This window comes from Pangasianodon hypophthalmus, chromosome 2 (genome assembly GCF_027358585.1).
Source record: "Pangasianodon hypophthalmus isolate fPanHyp1 chromosome 2, fPanHyp1.pri, whole genome shotgun sequence".
Classification (NCBI taxonomy): Eukaryota; Metazoa; Chordata; class Actinopteri; order Siluriformes; family Pangasiidae; genus Pangasianodon; species Pangasianodon hypophthalmus.
The window spans coordinates 17034085-17053222 of NC_069711.1; the positions used below are offsets into that span (position 1 = coordinate 17034085).

The window sequence follows — 19138 nt, forward strand, 5'->3', positions numbered from 1 at the left end:
CTCTCCTCCTTACTCTTTCTAGCACTCTCTCTCTTGCAGTAGGACATGTGTTGCTCACAACCCACACAACCAATAACTGGCCACTTTGCCTTCTCCAACCACCGCAATGTGATTTGTGTGTGTGTGTGTGCACAAGAGTGAAAGAGAGAGAGAGAGAGAGAGAGAGAGAGAGAGAGGGGCTGTGTGTTGTACAATCATTGTAATGATGGATTGTTCATCCACGCTGTGTTTCTTCGCCCTTTATTTGGTGAAAGCTCTATTTACCACACAACATTACAAGAGGCTTGATGAGGCCTGACTGGCTCCTCTGTGTCTTGTGTGCCCTCTAGGCAGGAGTGGGTGTTACTCTAAGACCCATAATCTTATCAGTAATCACACCAATAATCAAGCAATTATCTAATTTTAGCAGTTATTACTTTATTCACTGCAAAAATGTCATCTTAATAAGTGGGAAAAAAAATCTTGAATATAGTCAAATTTGTCTAGTATTTCCTATTTGAAAGTGATCACACTGGACCAAATGTATGATTATCAAACCTGTTTCTAGATATTTTTTAACTAATTGAAAGCTTGAAATAATCTTTTTCTATTGGCATATAATAATGCTTACTAGACAGCTTACTACAACGTCTTATCCCAAATTCACATTCAATTCGCACTGCACATGTTCAGTAGGCACTACAGTACACTCCATTATCTGGAAGACTATCAGCCAAATGTACATCTGTGTCACTGAAACATAGGGACAGGGACAGCCAAAGTTATGCCAGCTGTAATTCTATCACAGCTCAATAAAAAATGTGGAATGAGACAGTGGGACAATGTGTAAAAAAAAAAAAATCTATTAGGCTTTTTTATGGTTATCTGTGAGTATCACTATCACCATGCATCACCATGACACAAACACATTTCTGTGAAACTACGGCTGCAGAGAGTTAACAGTTAATCTACTAAAATACAGTTAAACTAATGTGAACAGAGTATAGAATAGTTAAGACAGTATAGTAGAGTGTGATTGTGCTATTTAAATGGCTTTCTCTGGAGTTTACGCTTCACTTTAAATTATGGAAAAAACTAACATGAGGGTTACAAGCCTCTGACACAACCAGCATGTACTGAAACACTTCTTAAATGGAACTATAAATTACGCATGTTGAATAAAGCCCTTCAGAAATGCATCCAGTGAACTTCGCTTTCGATTAAAATCAAGAAATCTTATAAGGATGCCTGGGTTTTAATAATCTGGTTCATCATCACATGTAACATAACTGGATCTGTACAGAGACAGCCTGAAGACAGCCTTATCTGCAAAGGGCTTTGTATCATAGTAAATAGCCTTTGCATTAACTGCAAAGTAAACTCCCACGAGATGGAAAAAAATTTAGAAACGCCAACACTGCGTCAAAGCTCATGCACTCTGAGCTAGCAGAAAACTTCTGAAGTCACGGATAGCAGATGAAGAATTTTCTTGGAAACATTTGAATGTTGCATTAAGTAATATTAATATAGTAAACACCCCATAATATTCCATGTCTTATGCTACAAGTAAAATATTATTACATATCTTGATTTCTTGATTTCAGCAAAATCTGCATTCTGCAGCAAAACAAAAACTATTGCTGATTTTGAAAATGGTTTCTCTGAACCTCTGAAAGCTTGAAGCAAATTTTCACAATACTGACATAAAGCAAAATTCTGACGATGAACTACAGAAAAAATAATTAAATTAAAAACAACTGCGAGCAGACCATCTCATGCAGGCCCAAGCGTGGCTTTGTGGATTTTAGAACAAATAAGGCACCACAAACTAAACAAAGCTGAATAAGTGAGAGCAGAACCACACACACACACAGCCAGGAGGGAGCGCCAGCACAGGGAAACATTGATGGGAAATGGAGCTGTGGTACCTTGGAACTGCGAGGGTGGGAAGAGGTTCTGAACGAGCTCCGACATGGTACCTGAGTCACAATAAAAAACACCCACAACAAGAGTGAGCACAGGAAAGAACACACAATGATGCCGAGACTCAACCACAGAGGCAGGGACAGAGACAAGAAGTGAGGAAATAGAGAAAGAGACAAACACGCTTTGAGGATGGAAAATGGGTGCGGTACCTCAGATCAAATTTTTATAATGTTTACATTTTCAGATTTCTGATTTTGTTTCGTCACCAGTTTGAGCGAAGTGGGGCTATATTGCAAGTACAGCTAGCTACAAAATTATTTGCACTTCTCATAAAAATGTATGCATAGGTTTAAAAAAAACCCACAACAGGCACAGGATTTTGCAGAGCAGCTGGACTGCAGTGAGATAATCACACCCTTGAGCAGTCACCCTGGATGTACATATGTCTGGTGCTGTAAAAGTTAGAATTTTGGTTAGCTAACTTGTATCTGCTGAAAATGACAGTAATGTGACAGTAGACAGCTATATTTGAGGATAGTATAGCTCATTAATCCCAAAGCACTAACTGTGCCACTTTTGTACTATTCCAATATCACTTTTAAATCAATCCAGACAAACCCACAGCCATCCAAGAGAACATAATCAGCCCTACTTTCTGAGTGAGAAGATGACATTCCTCTCTCCCCTGTAACACTGAATAAACTGGTGTTTGTTAGCTAATGAATCCACAATAGATCTTCAGTAATCATGGTCAGGGCTGCAGTGGATCTAGAGTCTATACCAGGAACACTTGGTGTGAGGCAGGAATACACCCAGGACTGGATACCAGTGCATCAAAGGACACCATGCACAACCACACATATTCACTCCTCAGGGCAATGCAGCCAATCCACTACCGGAGGTGGAGGGAAACCGGAGAACCCAGAGGAAACCCATGCAGACACAAGGAGAACATGCAATACTCTGCACTGGCAGGATGGAACTCGCCTGGAGCTCCCAGTGTGCCACTCATAGATCAGTTCAGCTACTTTAACAAGGTGCAATGACTGGCGTCAAGTATCTTGACTGAATCACATACGCTCCTATCTAATGCTCGTCCCACTCACAAAATCTTCATCAGAAATTCTTTGCTTCCACATGCACCATTAATATTAGCTGGTTAGCTAGCCTGATCTATTATGGCATTTTCTCACCATACTATACTACTATGTGTGTGTGTGTGTGTGTGCATGAGTAAAACTCTTTCATTCTTTAGTCAGAAATATGATAAAGTAAAAAAGTTTATAAAATTATATTTTATAAAATTATAAAAATCACCCAAACATCGAGAACACAGTACCGCGCTCAATATATTAGCAGATTATTAGATATTAGAAATGACTGATTTAAAACATTTTGCATATATTATTCATTGTTTATTTGCTCTTTTTGTTGATCAGTCCAAATCTCCAGAACACATCACATTTCCGCAGCAGTTAGCTCTGTCCTTTGGCTCAGTTTGCGCAGCTCATTTTAGCATCTCAAATCTACAGAAAAATGTCACCTGCAATCCAAAAGACAACATGTATGGCTCATGGGCTGATTCAGGATTGAATCGCTTTCTAACTATAATCACAGAGTTTGACTGGAACCTTCACCACCATGCAGAGATGCTCCTGGACCAGTTGTTTTGATCTTCACCTGTTACAAACCAACCAAAGAGGAAAATGCACCAGGGTTTGATTCAAATGGATTAAACACTGCATATGTGAAAGCACCCTTAGTGTCTACGGCATAATTTTGACTATTAAAAGTAAACTGTATCTAGAGTAATTTTTGCTATTGACCACTGAAACCATCACTTCCCCTGTTTTGATGAAAAAGTAAAGGTCAGTAAATCAAGCAAACTTGGAACTGAAGCTCCCACTAATTACTACCTGGAGTGACATTTAGGACGTTTAATAAATCTGAAAGCACATGAAGGCAGTATTATCTCCCGTCTTCCCAGGTTGGTAGCTACTACATGATAGTAGACTTAGCTAGTGAGTGGGATACGAGTCTACAATTGGATATAAATTTGGTATATTAAAATGGGCTTCAATAAAGTGGAGAATGAATAGAGATGTAAATGAGAAATAGGTAAGAGGATGGCAGGTTAAAAAGTGAGGGATTGGCTTACTGATAAAATGACTGCATAGCACAGTATCAAAGAGGATTTCTGTCTGTCTAGGAGTCTTTAGAATGCAAACACTCAGTGCAGTGTGATACATGAAGGATACTGCTGGGCTTCAAAGTGCCATCAGCATCAGATATCACACCTGTGCTGCACGTATAGAGCACAAATCGCTGCCCACGCTGGTTAATCCATGACTGCAGCTGAACAAGATTAAACCCACACATCCTGGAACCAAGGCCAAAAGCCCCACGCCGTTCTTATTATCCAAACCTACAGTTCTACTAAAATTAAGCCTTCGTAATTTTAAGACCCAAAGCACAAAATCAGTACCTGAACGACTCACGATTCGCTTGGCCAGTATTTTAAAGAGTCATCATTTAATTAGCCGACAGCTGCTCCAGGCTGGATACACCAGCAGCGTCTCTGCTTCTACCTGCCAATTATCCCTCACCAGCCAGACATATTATTATTAGCCAGACATATTATCATATTAAATTACTGAGTCACTTCTCAGTTATGAGTTGGACTCAGCTCTTCTCTTCACAGCCATTATAGAGCACTTAGACTTTTATACAAGGTATAAAAACATCAGCAACTGCAAGACCTGGGCATTACTAAAGATTAAATCAAAATAACAGAGTTAAAGTTATCCTATATAAATATATCAGTGATGCAGAAAGTGTGTTTAACAAGCCTGCGTGTTAACCTGCAGACCCGTGCATAAATAACACTGACGCAGTAGATGACATCAAATGAGCATTTATATTATCTTATAGGAGCAAGGAGGAGTTTGTCATTTTAAACCCTCTTCAGCCTGAGAGTTACTCTTTCCTAAAATGACCCACATAAAATTATATATGCTTCATGAGTTGCCTTGTAAGAAAGAAGCAAAACAGACCCAGTTGAAGCACCTGGGGGTGGAGCTAATCCTGGGACTTTAAAATGTAGGCAAAAATCTGGAACAAAAATTAAAAGATGACTTTCCTGTTTTTTTGGGTTTTTTTGTTTGTTTTCTTTTTTTACATTTACTTTTCATTGTCCATTACACTGCAAACCCATCACCAAACTTAAAAGTCAGCCACTAACTATTTTCATTAAGCTTAGTAATGTTTCATCTGCCACTACTTGTCTATAGGCCAGGTCAGGCCAATGCAACTCTTCCTAAAAATGTTAAAAAATGTTATAGCAAGAAACCTACATGGGGATAACATTCAGTAAAAATTATAAATAATTGCTGACTTTTCAGTTTCTACATTTTATTTATTAGTATAGTATGGTGGCATATTAGGGTGGCAAAACTTGCAGAGGATTCACCCATACAGAGGATGTCACTTGTGCCACCACACAGTGTTTATCTATTTGTTTGCGTTTAAATAGTCTGAGCAAACTAGTATGCAAAACTACCAAAAGCAAAACTCTGAAATCTTTCTTTCAGTTACAACCCATGAATATGTTTTGTGGCAGTGGAATTTTGCCTGACTTGTGTACTTGCTTGTGGGTTATAGGAGGCTGGGAGTTTTGGAAAGTGGGTTGTCATAGTACTCATTAGAATATAAGACAACTCCTAGAGAGTTCTCAGATCAGTCTCATCAGTGCAGCCAGCTTATTCATGAGCAGTGTTTTATCATACTTATCTTGTTTTCTCTTCCATCTCCTTTCATTTAAAGAAATTTAAATACTGTACACTAACTGAATATCAGAGTACCCAAAATCTAATGGCAATGCATAGAGTTTGCTTAACATAAATCTGTGCAGATTAAAATGATTAAAATCTCACTCATTGCCTGTCTCTCCTACAGCCTGTCTCACTAAACATCAGTCTCACTGTTCATTCATCAGTGTTCATTCATTAGTGTTTCACCCAACGACAATCTCACCCAGTAACCGTCTTACCATCTGCCTGCTTTACTCATCATCTGTCTCACCCTCTGTGTGCCTCACTCATCTGTCTCATTCATCATCTGTCTCACCCACATCCTGCCTTACTCATCATCTGTCTCACCCTCTGTGTGCCTCACTCATCTGTCTCACCCACTGCCTGTCTCATTCATCATCTGTCTCACCCACATCCTGCCTTACTCATCATCTGTCTCACCCTCTGTGTGCCTCACTCATCTGTCTCACCCACTGCCTGTCTCATTCATCATCTGTCTCACCCACATCCTGCCTTACTCATCATCTGTCTCACCCTCTGTGTGCCTCACTCATCTGTCTCACCCACTGCCTGTCTCATTCATCATCTGTCTCACCCACATCCTGCCTTACTCATCATCTGTCTCACTCTCTGTGTGCCTCACACATCTGTCTCACCCACTGCCTGTCTCATTCATCATCTGTCTCACCCACATCCTGCCTTACTCATCATCTGTCTCACTCTCTGTGTGCCTCACTCATCTGTCTCACCCACTGCCTGTCTCATTCATCATCTGTCTCACCCACATCCTGCCTTACTCATCATCTGTCTCACTCTCTGTGTGCCTCACTCATCTGTCTCACCTACTGCCAGGCACATTCATCGTCTGTCTTATCCACTCCCTGTCTCACTCATCACCAGTCTCACGTGCTGTCCCTTACACCCGATGACCATCTCACCCAATGACTGTCTCACCCACTTCTTGTCTCACTCATCATCTGTCTCACCCGTAGCCTGCCTCACTCATCTACCCCTCCCACCCCCCTATGCCGTCCCACATATCTGCCATCCTTCTCACTTGCTGCCCTTCTCACCTAATGCCCGTCTCACCCACTAAGCACCAGTAGTACAGGACAGCAGTAGTGCTCTACTTCAGCAACACTATCTCTCTTGTCTTGTTTTTGTAGAAGTAAGGACTTATGAATAATGAGATCAGCCCCATGGATATGCAATTAGGATTAGCATCCAGCACATAGATTAGCGACCAAAATCTTCTTAATATCTTTTGAATAATTGAACTGATAATATAACGAACACTTACACAAATCAGCCATAACATTAAAACCAGTGACAGGTGAAATGAATAACATTGATTATCTCGTTACAATGGCACCTGTCAAAGGGTGGGATATATTAGGCAGCAAGTGAACAGTCACTTCTTGAAGTTGATGTGATGGAAGCAGGAAAAATGGGCAAGCATAAGGCTCTGAGTGACTCTGACAAGGGCCAAATTGTGATGGCTAGACAAACGGGGTCAGAGCATCTCCAAAACTGCAGGTCTTGTGGGGTGTTCCCGGTATGCAGTGGTTTGTACCCACCAAAAGTGATCCAAGGAAGGACAACCAGGGAACCGGCAACAGGGTCATGGGCGACCAAGAGTCACTGATAAGTGTGGGGAGTAAGGCTAGCCTGTCTGATCCGATCCAACAGAAGAGCTGCTATAGGACAAATTGATGAAAAAGTTATTGCTGGCTACAATAGAAAGGTGTCAGAACACACAGTGCATCACAGTTTGCTGCATATGGGGCTGCGTAGCTGCAGACCGGTCAGAGTGCCCTTGCTGACCCCTGTCCACTCCCGAGAGTGTCTACAGTGGGCATGGGAGTATCGGAAGTGGACCATGGAGCAATGGAAGGAGGTGACCTGGTCCGATGAACCACATTTTAGTTTACATCATGCGGACAGCTGGGTGTGTACGCGCTGCTTACCTGGGGAACAAATGGCACCAGGATGCACTATGGGAAGAAGGCAAGCAGGCGGAGGCAGTGTGATGCTCTTGGCAATGTTCTGCTGGGAAACTTTGGGTCCTGGCATTCATGTGGATGTTACTATGACACATACCACCTACCTAAACATTGTTGCAGACCATGTACACCCCTTCATGGCAACAGTATTTCCTAGTGGCAGCGGCCTCTTTCACCAGGATAATGCGCCCTGCCACACTGCAAAAATTGTTCAGGAATGGATTGAGGAACAGGACAAAGAGTTCAAGGTGTTGACTTGGCCTCTAAATTCCCCCCATCTCAATCCGATCTAGCATCTGTGGTATGTGTTGGACAAGCAAGTCTGATCCATGGAGGCCCCCCTCACAACTTACAGGACTTAAAGGATCTGCTGCTAACATCTTGGTGCTAGATACCACAGCACACTTTCAGAGATCTTGTGGAGTCCATGCCTCGACGGGTCAGAGCTGTTTTGGAGGCACAAGGGAGACCTACACAATATTAGGTAGGTGGATTTCATGTTATGGCTGATCGGTGTAAAGCTTAGCAAGTGCATGTGCCGGGGTGGATCTGCACCCAAACGCTAAACTGGCAGAAAGCCAATGAGAATCACACTCCTCTTCAGCTGGCAAATTGCTGATTAAAGAGCTGCTTGCTGGAAAGAAAGAAGAAAGCATGCCAAATGAACAGCAGGCATATGGAACTGTGCAGTGACGCTTTTCCCTTTTCCCTGCAACAGATTCACTGGAAGACCTTTGTCCTTCGCCTCACCACTACAGAATATATACACATGAGTTTTCTTGCTTCTTTCTATTAAGGACTGTTGATTTGCTGCCTATAGGTTTCTCAGTGTTCATTCTTTACTAGTGTCTTCCACATCCAATTAAAGGAAAGCACAGGGGTGTTTTTGTTGCTGATAGGGATACTACAGTAGTCAACGAAAGGAATTTCATCACTGGATTTCCTCTTCAGTTCGCACTTCTCCCTAACTTGTCTCTCTAAGTAGATAATTTATTCAGTGTAAAGATTCGCCTGTTCATTTTCCCTTACAGATTTATAGCTTTCACTGTAAAAGTCCTCTTCTCTCCAGCCAATTATCACCAAACAGTGCACAAAAAGATGTGCTGCTTGGTTTCCATGCTGCATGACTTCTTTTCACTTCTTGCTGGTGAAGTATTGGCACTGCTATACTTAATGATGTTTAACTTCTAATATGGATTTAAAACTCTCTTGACTGATTTACACACTGGAACAGTTTAAAGTCTATCAAAATGACAGTCTTGTCAGTACACCAAGGCAGGATTAATGACATTACACAGATTCAAAAATATTTCCAGTTTAGCTGTGCTCAGGCCTGGATGACATGACATACTGATCTGAGCTGAGAATAATTTTGTGCCAACAGACATCTATATAAACTCCGAAAACTCTGAGTTGGCGGGTCCAAATTTCCTTTCCTGACTCTTGTAACTGTACACGTTTTATATGAGTTTTACTGGAGTTATTGAATAATTCATAGTAGATACTAAATAATATGATTTAAAATAAATAACTGAATAATGAGCCTGAGGTTTAAGGAGTTAAAGTAAAAATCCTATCTCTGCTGCCCAGGCTGTGTTTACAGACAGCCTGCCAGGAAAATATGAAATGATTATCCTAGGTATCTGGGTAAAGCTTTTGATTACATAAGATTTACCCAAGATTAGGACCGCTTACTTTAAATCAAAAGAGGAGAAATTCTGGCAAGGTACATGTAGGCTAAATCACTAATTATTCATACACAAGTAATCATAGTTTTAGGTTTCTATAAGAATTGTGGCTTCTTCGTTTACTGCTTACAATGAAGCAAAGGAATTTAGATGGATTAAGCTTACAGATCAGCATCACGCAGGCAATCCCTATCATTAGTAAACTTTGATTCCTCAAAAACTCTCCATTTAAAGTTACAGAGATCACACTTTTTCCCCATTCTGATGTGAACATTAACTGAAGCTCTTGGCCTGTATCTGCAGGATTTTATGCATTGGGCTGCTGCCACATGATTGGCTGATTAGATAACGGTGTGCAGGTGTACCGGTGTTCCTATTAAAGTGGACGGTGAGTGTATCTAAGTATGCTCTGGCAATTAAAAATTACAGTCCTTTCTCATGTCAATAAAGCATTCTGTAAAAAATAAAACACTGACAGGAAGAAAGAGATAGAGTGAGAAGGAGGAAGAAGCAGAAAGTGAGAGTATGGTGGAACTGAGAGAATGTACCTTTGCCACCTGTTCCTTGGCCTCCAGGCTTGTTGTAGAGATAGATATCGGAATCAGGCAGATCACTGCTCACATGGAAGTAGTGCTGAAAGAGAGAGCGAGAAAGAGAGAGAGAGAGAGAGAGAGAGACAGAGAGACAGAGAGGTGGGTGGATTGATTGGAGAACACACTGAAAGACTAAGCACTCAGGAAAAAGAGAAAGTTGCCAGCATATTCAGGTTGAAACTTTTCCAGCACTTCTCAAAATTATTTTAGGATGCTGAATAGCTGGGATTTGAAAAGAACAGCTCTTCATTAATGCACCCTGACCTAAACCTCTTACACCATGCAACAATTTTTATATGTTTATTCTTTGAAATTCACTATATAACTATGAACGGGTGATGCATTTGAACAAACAGTAAGTCCAGAGTGCATTAAAACCAGTATGTGAGGTGAATCCGAGCGAAGCAGCAAAGGGCATACAGAGTGTAGAAGTTACCTTGAAGTGGTGCTCCATGTTACTGTCTGTGTATTTGGGGATGTGCAGGAAGATGAGCAGATTCTGGCGGAGATAATGGGCCAAAGCTCGGATCCATGGGACGCTGTACTGAGGCAGACTGAACTCCATCACCTCAGTAGGAGCAGAACCAGGAGGCTGAATAAACTGCAGAAAGAGAAAGAGAGAGAGAGAGAGAGAGAGAGAGAGCGCAATAAGACAAATTATTTTCAAAAATGTGCAAAAAGAGACTCATCCTTTCATATCTCACAATATGCATGTTATAGATACAGAAGTACACTACACTACTGTGAATACCCTTTAGCAACTAAACTTGAAAAGGTCTGCATCCCAGACAAAAATCTACTTTGGTAACTTATTCAATGATAAGTTACTCAAATAAATAAGATAACATTGTCTATGTGCATTGCTGCAATGATGTCAAGTTAAGAATACAAATCCGGTATTCAGAATGAACATGTGTTCTAAATGGATACAATTGGATGGATATAAATGGATATTTTTTATTTATTTATTTATTTATTTGTCAGTGGCTTGTTCCAGTAGCTCGACCTAAACACTGCTTTACTGAGCTCCAAAATAAAACCATATTTTTACCATATGTCTATACAAACAAGACCGAAATATACTTTTATTTATAGAGCCACCACTCCCTACAGCCCAAAAAGTTCATCCCTAGAACAGTGTATCTCTGCTTGGGTCTGATAAACATGTTTTAATTTTAAAAATACCAGCTTGTACATTCATTCCATGTTTTTTTTTTTTTTATTTTACATGAACATTCACCCTCGTTCATTTACTCAGTCACCTAAGTTTGCTAGCAAGGTCCACAGGGTATCTGGTTGAGACCAATTACGTATACAGTGATGTAGCTGAGGAAATTTTTTGTGATTTTTCCAGCAGTCTTGTTTTTTTCAGTGTTTCCAGGGACATAGTTATAGGGTTGACATTTTAAAAAATAATAATAATAAATAAAAAATTTCAGTCTGGGCCACACCCACTCCCAGTTCAACTCTGAATGCAGATACAGATACAGGAGCACTAAACAGATACAAACACAGTGTATGCAACATGGATATTTTATATTTTTATATCAGATTTTGTGTTCAAGCTTCTTGTGAGATTTGTGAATTATAATTCATACTATCATTTGATAAATCATGCCTCACTTTAAAAGATTACAGAGCAGCCAACAATTTTATGAGCACAGTTTCTAGCCACAACTTGTGAATCGTTTTTGTTTTATTCCCACCTCATTAGCTTTGTGCAGTCCCCTGCTTCATTAATACTCCTCAAAATACAGAGATGTTTCAGACAAAACCCTCAAGTTGATTTGTAAATTTAGCATAAAATTATTCACAAATGAATGATCTCACTGTTGCATGTATGTATTATTACTTTTGACAGGAAAATGACTCCATATGCAGTACTCTATTTAGAGGCATGGAAGATTTCGAAAACTACTAATAGATAAGTAAAGGAAGAGGCTGCGAGTACCTCTACATCCGCAGGGGTCAGTTTGCAGTTTCTAACCAGCATCACAGTGATGATGTCGAGTGTAGCCTCATCCAGTCGCTTTCTAAGAACCTTCACCAACTCGTCTGTGATCTCCGGACCTGCCAATCAGAGCGCAGATGGGTCAAGATAATCTTAACTCCAGAGACAGGCACTATTAAAGCTATGCGACTTCACTACCAAGTGCATGAACAGAACAATCAAGGGTGTACTGCAGACAGACCAGAGCTGATAATCACTGAAAGACAACTACACATTAGAGTGTATAACATTATACATCTTTTCTTACATAATGACAACAGCAACATATATGAAAGTACAAACCCATATAATTGGTTGTTTTGGTTCCATGATATATACAGATGCCACAGTTTAGCTTAAGGAGAGAATAATTTGTTCATGCCTGCTGTCTGGTCCTACTAGACCACTTGTGAGGCAGCGGTAAGTGCACTCACATCTCAGGCTCCTGGCTGGCCCAAGAACACATAAATAATCATCACCTTCCTTTTAAACTCCTAATAAAAAATGTGTAATTAGCTGAACATTAGCTTAACTGTGAAATTCCAGCATCACATTCAAACATGTACTGATCATTTGGGAACCCATTTCTTTCTTGTTTCTTTCTTGTTGCATTTGCACTGGCCCACTTTTGCACATCCTGCACTAATGTACAGTTATTGTCTCTATTTTTATTTTCCTAAATTTTTATATTTTATATTTATGCTCATAGTTTTCATCGCTTTACAATTTCTTCATACTACTGCTTCTCATTTCATAACTTTCTCTTCTCTCTTTTACTTTCTTACCTTACAATGTTTACCTTATTAATATTATTTTTATTTCTTGTATTTTACTGCTATTACTAAGCACCAGTACACCAAGACAAAATCCTTGTACATGTAAACCCATGGTACTTGGCAATAAAGGTGATTCTGATTCATATATTCATATATTGTTGAATATAGCAAGGAAATATTTTCAGGAGGGCTAAAGAGATGTCGCATAAGTCAATACATTTCTGCTGTAATGGATGATTAAAGATTTTCATTTCCCAAAACAGTTTACGCTCAAGTCTTTCGCCTGCTTTACTGAATAATCTCACCTGGATACTGTAGTATTTGTACCTAAGAACTGCTGCTGTAATCATAATGACTGTCCTGTGCTATTCACAATATGCTCATACTGAACATCATTTCAACATATTTAGCAGTTTTACCATGTTTGCCAGTATACAGTTACATATAATCACACTATGCGGTGTCACCCAGAAGAGGATTGATTCCCTTTTGAGTCTGCTTCCTCTCAAGGTTTCTTCGTCATGTCGTCTCAGAGAGTTTTATTTACCACCGTCACCTCTGGCTTGCTCATTAGGGATCTAAATCTACATTCAGATTTATACAAAGTTGTTTTGTGATAATGTCTGTTGCTAAAAGTGCTATACAGATAAAACTGAATTGAAATAAAAAAAGACATCTATTCATCATAGGACATGTTGAGACTTTTTGAGGTGAGTGATTTAACTCTTTTAAACTCCCAAAGCTATTATTCATTCATTTTAAAGCATATTATTCCGTAACTGGTGTGAGTTACTCTGTAACAAGTGAGTTACTCTGTAACAAGTGAACAAGTGTAATAGGAAAATATGTAGTTATGTGTAAGGAATGGAAATCTGGACCCACAAGCAAGTTGCTTGGAGTTTAAGGGCTTAAAACACTAATGGAGTGAAGCAACAACAAACCTAAAGTAAATGAAGAGGAAGAACATGAGAAATATTTGAAAACTGGAATGGTATAGAAATGAAGGAACTGTTGGCCATTTGTCTCAAGCACGTAACTCCAGCACTCAGAGAACCACAGAGAGACGAGATGCAGGAATGTTTGAAAGGTAGTATGTTTAAACTCCACTAAATCCATGTAATCAGTCAGGTCCTGTGTCCCCTTGACTATGCGATCGAAAATAGTTTTCTGTTTCCTATTATAGATAAAGGTATACCAAAAATGCCCCAGGCTTTGAAAACACACTCCTAAACCCCACCCCTCACTCCTACCCTCCTATCCCGATTTTTACCGCTGTTGTTGTTACTGTTATTACTGTCTCTGTCATTACTGTTATTTGTTATACCGTGATTGTTCTCTTGCTATTACCATCATGACTGTTATCACTATTATTTGAAGTTATTACAGCTATTCTTGCTATTATTATTGCCATTCTTTTCACACTGTATTCCTAAAGCTCAGTCAATACTGTGCTACATACAGTCATACCAATCAAATCTTAACAGGATCATATTAAAGTGAGAGAATAAAAGAGACGGGATAGATGAGCGAGAGACAGAGTGAGTAGACAAAGAGATGAAGTGATGACATCATGGCTTTCACAGTTAAAAAGCTGTTTAAAGAGCAACAGCTTTCCCTAGCAGGATGTGAGCGGTACTGCAGGCATTCAGCCTGCAGCGAATTCACCCACATTATCACTGCATAACCAACACATCGTGACCCTTCCTTCACATCTCTGCCACTTACCCAACATGTGAAAGGTCGTAAAATTTAAAGGGTTTTTTGGTGAAAGGGACTGAGCACTAAACACATACTGAATTTAAAAAAAACAAAAAAACAAAAAAAAAACTCTATTTATTTACTCCCATACTTTCTTTCTAACAAGAAAGAAACTTTCTTTCTAACAAGGTTTTAGCTTAATGGTATAACAGGCTTAATAGTATACTTAAACACCGGCCTATTTGTAATAGTGTGAGGATATGTCTTACAGTGAAGATTACAGAACACAGACACTCTTTCTCACTCTCTCGCTCTCTCTCTCTCTCGCTCTCTCTCTCTCTCGCTCTCTCTCTCACCTGCACGTCCCACTCCATGCACTAACAGCAGAATGTGTTTGTCCACCTGTCCAACTGGCCTTGAGCCCTCCAGAGATGACCGGGAGCCCTGGAAACAAAAAATATATCTAACACACATACACAGTATAAACACACGATTTCAATTCCCGCACTCACTCACGCACTCACTCACGCACTCACTCACGCACTCACTCACTCACTCACTCACTCACTCACTCACTCACTCACTCACTCACTCACTCACTCACTCACTCACTCACTCACTCACTCACTCACTCAAACACACACACATGCCCTTGTAGCCTATTTTTCAATTTATGAAGTGCGAGATCCTCATAGCTTGCTCTGCGGTTCATTCCTCCTTAAGGAGGAATCTCTGACTCTGAGCGGCTCATCAAGCTCCTAAACTGAAGGATGTGTTCCTGTTTTATACACAGCAGTGTAAATAAATCACCCAGCAGTGACTCTACTTGCAACCAGAGCCATAATGACTTCTGCAGGCTGCAGTTTCCTGATGCTTAATGTGTGTGTATAAAGGAAGCCTAAAAAAACACCACATATGTTCATGTTCAGTGAAATGGGTAAAGCAGGGATACATGCAATTGCTGCTAAGAAAAGACCAACGGCCGTCTTTCTCATTAACATTAAACACTGACTGAAATCGTTAAGTAGTAAATCATGCTGGCAGACTGTGATTTCTTACTAGCATGTGATACAGAACTAGCATTTTTGTTTAAAAAAATTATGATTTGATATCACAATTAATTTGTCTGTAGCAATGCAGAACAACACTTTTGTTATATACTGTTACATAATAGCTCCTTCAGGCACCACATTTAAAGGCTGTGATTTATTCTACTTGCTCTGACTCTGTTTAAGCAAATTGCATTAAGTAACGAATAAACTTCACAGTCAAATAACTCCTGTTATGGGATGTTATATACAGGTTTGCATCACTGATTAAACCAGCCAACATACACTGGTAGTCTAGCTACATCCAGTATGGATTAAAAAAGAATCTAAGCATACTGTTGTATAAAAGCCCTAAAAAGGATTTTAAAAATGGAGAGTATCTTACGCTTAGCATCAATCATTTTACAGAATTTTTGTCTTTATGTCATAAGGACTTGGGAATTATTTGATCAGGCAAAGACAGAGAAACCCAGGTAAGCTCTGTAATTAAAAATACAGTGCCTTGCAAAAGTATTCACCCCCCTTTGCTTTTTTCCTATTTTGTTGCATTACAACCTGGAATTTAAATGGAATGATTTTCAAATGATTTACATTTGATTTACACAACATGCTTACAATTTCTGAGATGCAAAATATTTTTTATTGTGAAGCATACAAAAAATGAGACCAAAAAACAGAAAACTTGGGTGTGCATAACTATTCACCCCCTCAAAGTTAATACTTTGTAGAGCCACCTTTTGCAGCAATTACAGCTGCAAGTCTCTTTGGGCATGTCTGTATGAGCTTAGCACATCTAGCCACTGGGATTTTTGCCCATTCTTCCAGGCAAAACTGCTCCAACTCCTTTAAGGTGGATGGGTTCTGCTGGTGTACAGCAGTCTTTAAGTCAGACCACAGATTCTCTATTGGATTGAGATCTGGGCTTTGACTGGGCCATCCCAACACATTCAAATGTTTCTCCCTAAACCAATTGAGTGTTGCTTTAGCAGTGTGTTTAGGGTCATTGTCCTGCTGGAAGGTGAACCTCCTTTCCAGTCTCATCTCTTGGGCAGACTGAAACAGGTTTTCTTCAAGAATTGCCCTGTATTTAGCACCATCCATCACTCCTTCAATTCTGACCAGTTTCCCAGTACCTGCTGATGAAAAACACCCCCACAGCATGATACTGCCACCACCATGCTTCACTGTGGGGATGATGTTCTGGGGGTGATGAGAGGTGTTGGGTTTGCGCCAGACACAGCGTTTTCTTTTATGACCAAAAAGTTCAATTTTAGTCTCATCTGACCACAGTACCTTCTTCCAGACATTTGGGGAGTCTCCCACGTGTCTTTTGGCAAACTCAAGACGTTCTTCCTGGTTTTTTCTTTAAGCAAGGGCTTTCTTCTGGCCACTCTTCCATAAAGCCCAGCTCTGTGGAGTGTACAGCTAATAGTGGTCCTATGGACAGACACTCCAGTCTTTGCTGTGAAGCTCTACAGCTCCTTCAGGGTTATTGTTGGTCTTTTGGATGCTTCTCGAATTAATGCCCTCCTTGCTCGGTCTGTGAGTTTTGGTGGGCGGCCCTCTCTTGGCAAGTTTACTGTGGTGCCATATTCCTTCCACTTTGCTATGGTGGATTTAATGGTGCTTCGTGGGATATTCAAAGTTTTGGATATTTTTTTTGTAACCCACCCTGATTTATACTTCTCCAAAATTTTGGCCCTGACCTGTTTGGAGAGCTCCTTGGTCTTCATCGTGCTGCTTGCTTGATGCTGCCTTTTGCTCAGTGGTGTTGCAGACTCTGGGGCTTTTCAGAGCAGGTATATATGTAAGCTGAGATGATGTGACACTTAGACTGCAGACAGGTGGACTTAATTTAACTAATTATGTGACTTCTTGAGTTAACTGGTAGCACCAGAACTTATTTAGAAGCTTCATAGCAAAAGGGGTGAATACAAATGCACACACCAATTTTCAGTTTTTTATTTAAAATTTTTTTTTGAAATGAGTTTTTTATTTAATTTCACTTCATCAACTTGGAGTATTTTGCGTAGATCCACTACATAAAAGCCAAATGAAAATCCTTTAAATTCCAGGTTGTAATGCAACAAAATAGGAAAAAGGCAAAGGGGGTGAATACTTTTGCAAGGCACTGTATATGTATATATACACACACACACACACACACACAAAATCTTAAACAGTGCTGGTTCTGGTCCTGCATGACTTGTTTGTGTCTTTTATACACAGAGAAGAAATGCAAAAAAAGGAAGATGTAGTTGGAAACATGTCCATTTAATTTTTTTTTTTTTTTTTTCGTTTTACTCATATGGCTGATGAAAACTCAAAACCTGCTAATCAGCCCAGTGTCTTAGCCACTGAACTACCACTGCCATATGTAAATGACATTTGTTCCATCCAGCCATTCAGTCACATCACTGACCATCTCAAACATCATGAATTTTTTCAGCTGTGAAAAAAATATTCAGCCCTTCAATCAGTCTGGAGCGAGATTGAAAGTTTCACCCTCTCAAAACATCTGCTCCTGCCTACACTCAGCGCCGACCTCCCGACATTACGAGATGCTTAGAATTTTAACACTTCTAAGTGCATTTCAGGAAAAATAACTTGTAACATATTGCATTTATATTATATTAGTCCAAATCTTTTAGATTTTTAGGTGGAGCTGCATCAGTGGAATGATTGGATTGGAATCCATTGGCTTGGAGTAAAAAACTGGAGTACAAAATGCAAACAGATGGTGAGCAACAAAGCTGCTTGATGACTTTCAAGATTTATTTAACTTACAAAAGCAATATTAAATCCTACTCCACTTTGTAGAATCTTGGTTAAGACAGATTTATAAAACTGCCTGCCAATATCAAAATGAAATAAATAATTAAGTAAAATACATAATTTAATTTAGAATAGGAAATCCATCAGATCATTGGAAAACTTTAACAGTGTGTGTGTGTGAACGGTACCGTAAGATCTTCAGAACCCAGAGGCTCCTGACTGCGAGCCAAACCCAGGGAGCGAGAAGCGTGGAGATTCATATCCAGATCACTGTATGCCCCTGTCTGAGAGGTTTCCGAAAGTCTGACGAGAGAAGAGAGGAATCAAAACAGCTGAATGAGAAAGATTTTACTCCATGTTAAGGTTATATCAGAAGGAGCAGAAGCCAGCTTGAATAAGTGATGAGAGGGTAGAAGCCAAACTTAATGGAGGTTACCAGACCACCACACTGACCTGAGGTAGAAAACAGATTTGGTGGTGCGTTCCTGGTACACAAACATGTTCTTGCGGTTGACCACACAGAAGGCACTCAACACTGAACGCAGAGCCTGGATTGCTGATAGAGAACAAAGCGGGAAGAGTAATTAACAATATCACCAATTATTAACAATAACGCCAAATACAACTGCTCTACAAAATGAAACAAACCAAATCTGCACCATGTTATTGCAATACGTACAACATTTTCAGAGCTTTATCTGTGGTATATAATAATGTCTTAATTATAACTATATTTAGTACTCTATATTGCTTGCTTATTTATTTAACTATTACATTTTGGATAAGGTGGGTGGCTGTGGAATCAATTGTCTTAACATATAGGCCTACTGTAGACTCTTAAACTTTATTACC

General features: G+C 39.8%; 1 protein-coding gene across 14 annotated transcripts in view; it reads right to left on the reverse strand.

Annotated features, from left to right (window-relative positions):
- Positions 1 to 19138, reverse strand: part of szt2 (SZT2 subunit of KICSTOR complex) — a 103448-nt gene that overhangs the window by 44551 nt on the left and 39759 nt on the right. For 10 of the 14 annotated variants that reach the window (XM_034313328.2, XM_034313333.2, XM_034313342.2 and 7 more), the window contains 7 exons: positions 18740 to 18842; positions 18475 to 18589; positions 14819 to 14906; positions 11950 to 12068; positions 10435 to 10599; positions 9954 to 10038; positions 1908 to 1958 (listed from right to left, as the gene is read on the reverse strand). In XM_034313328.2, the coding sequence (XP_034169219.2) occupies positions 1908 to 1958; positions 9954 to 10038; positions 10435 to 10599; positions 11950 to 12068; positions 14819 to 14906; positions 18475 to 18589; positions 18740 to 18842 (726 nt within the window). The remainder of the gene's footprint in view (positions 1 to 1907; positions 1959 to 9953; positions 10039 to 10434; positions 10600 to 11949; positions 12069 to 14818; positions 14907 to 18474; positions 18590 to 18739; positions 18843 to 19138) is intronic. The other 4 variants (XM_026913958.3, XM_026913950.3, XM_053232193.1 and 1 more) reach the window with 1 other exon arrangement.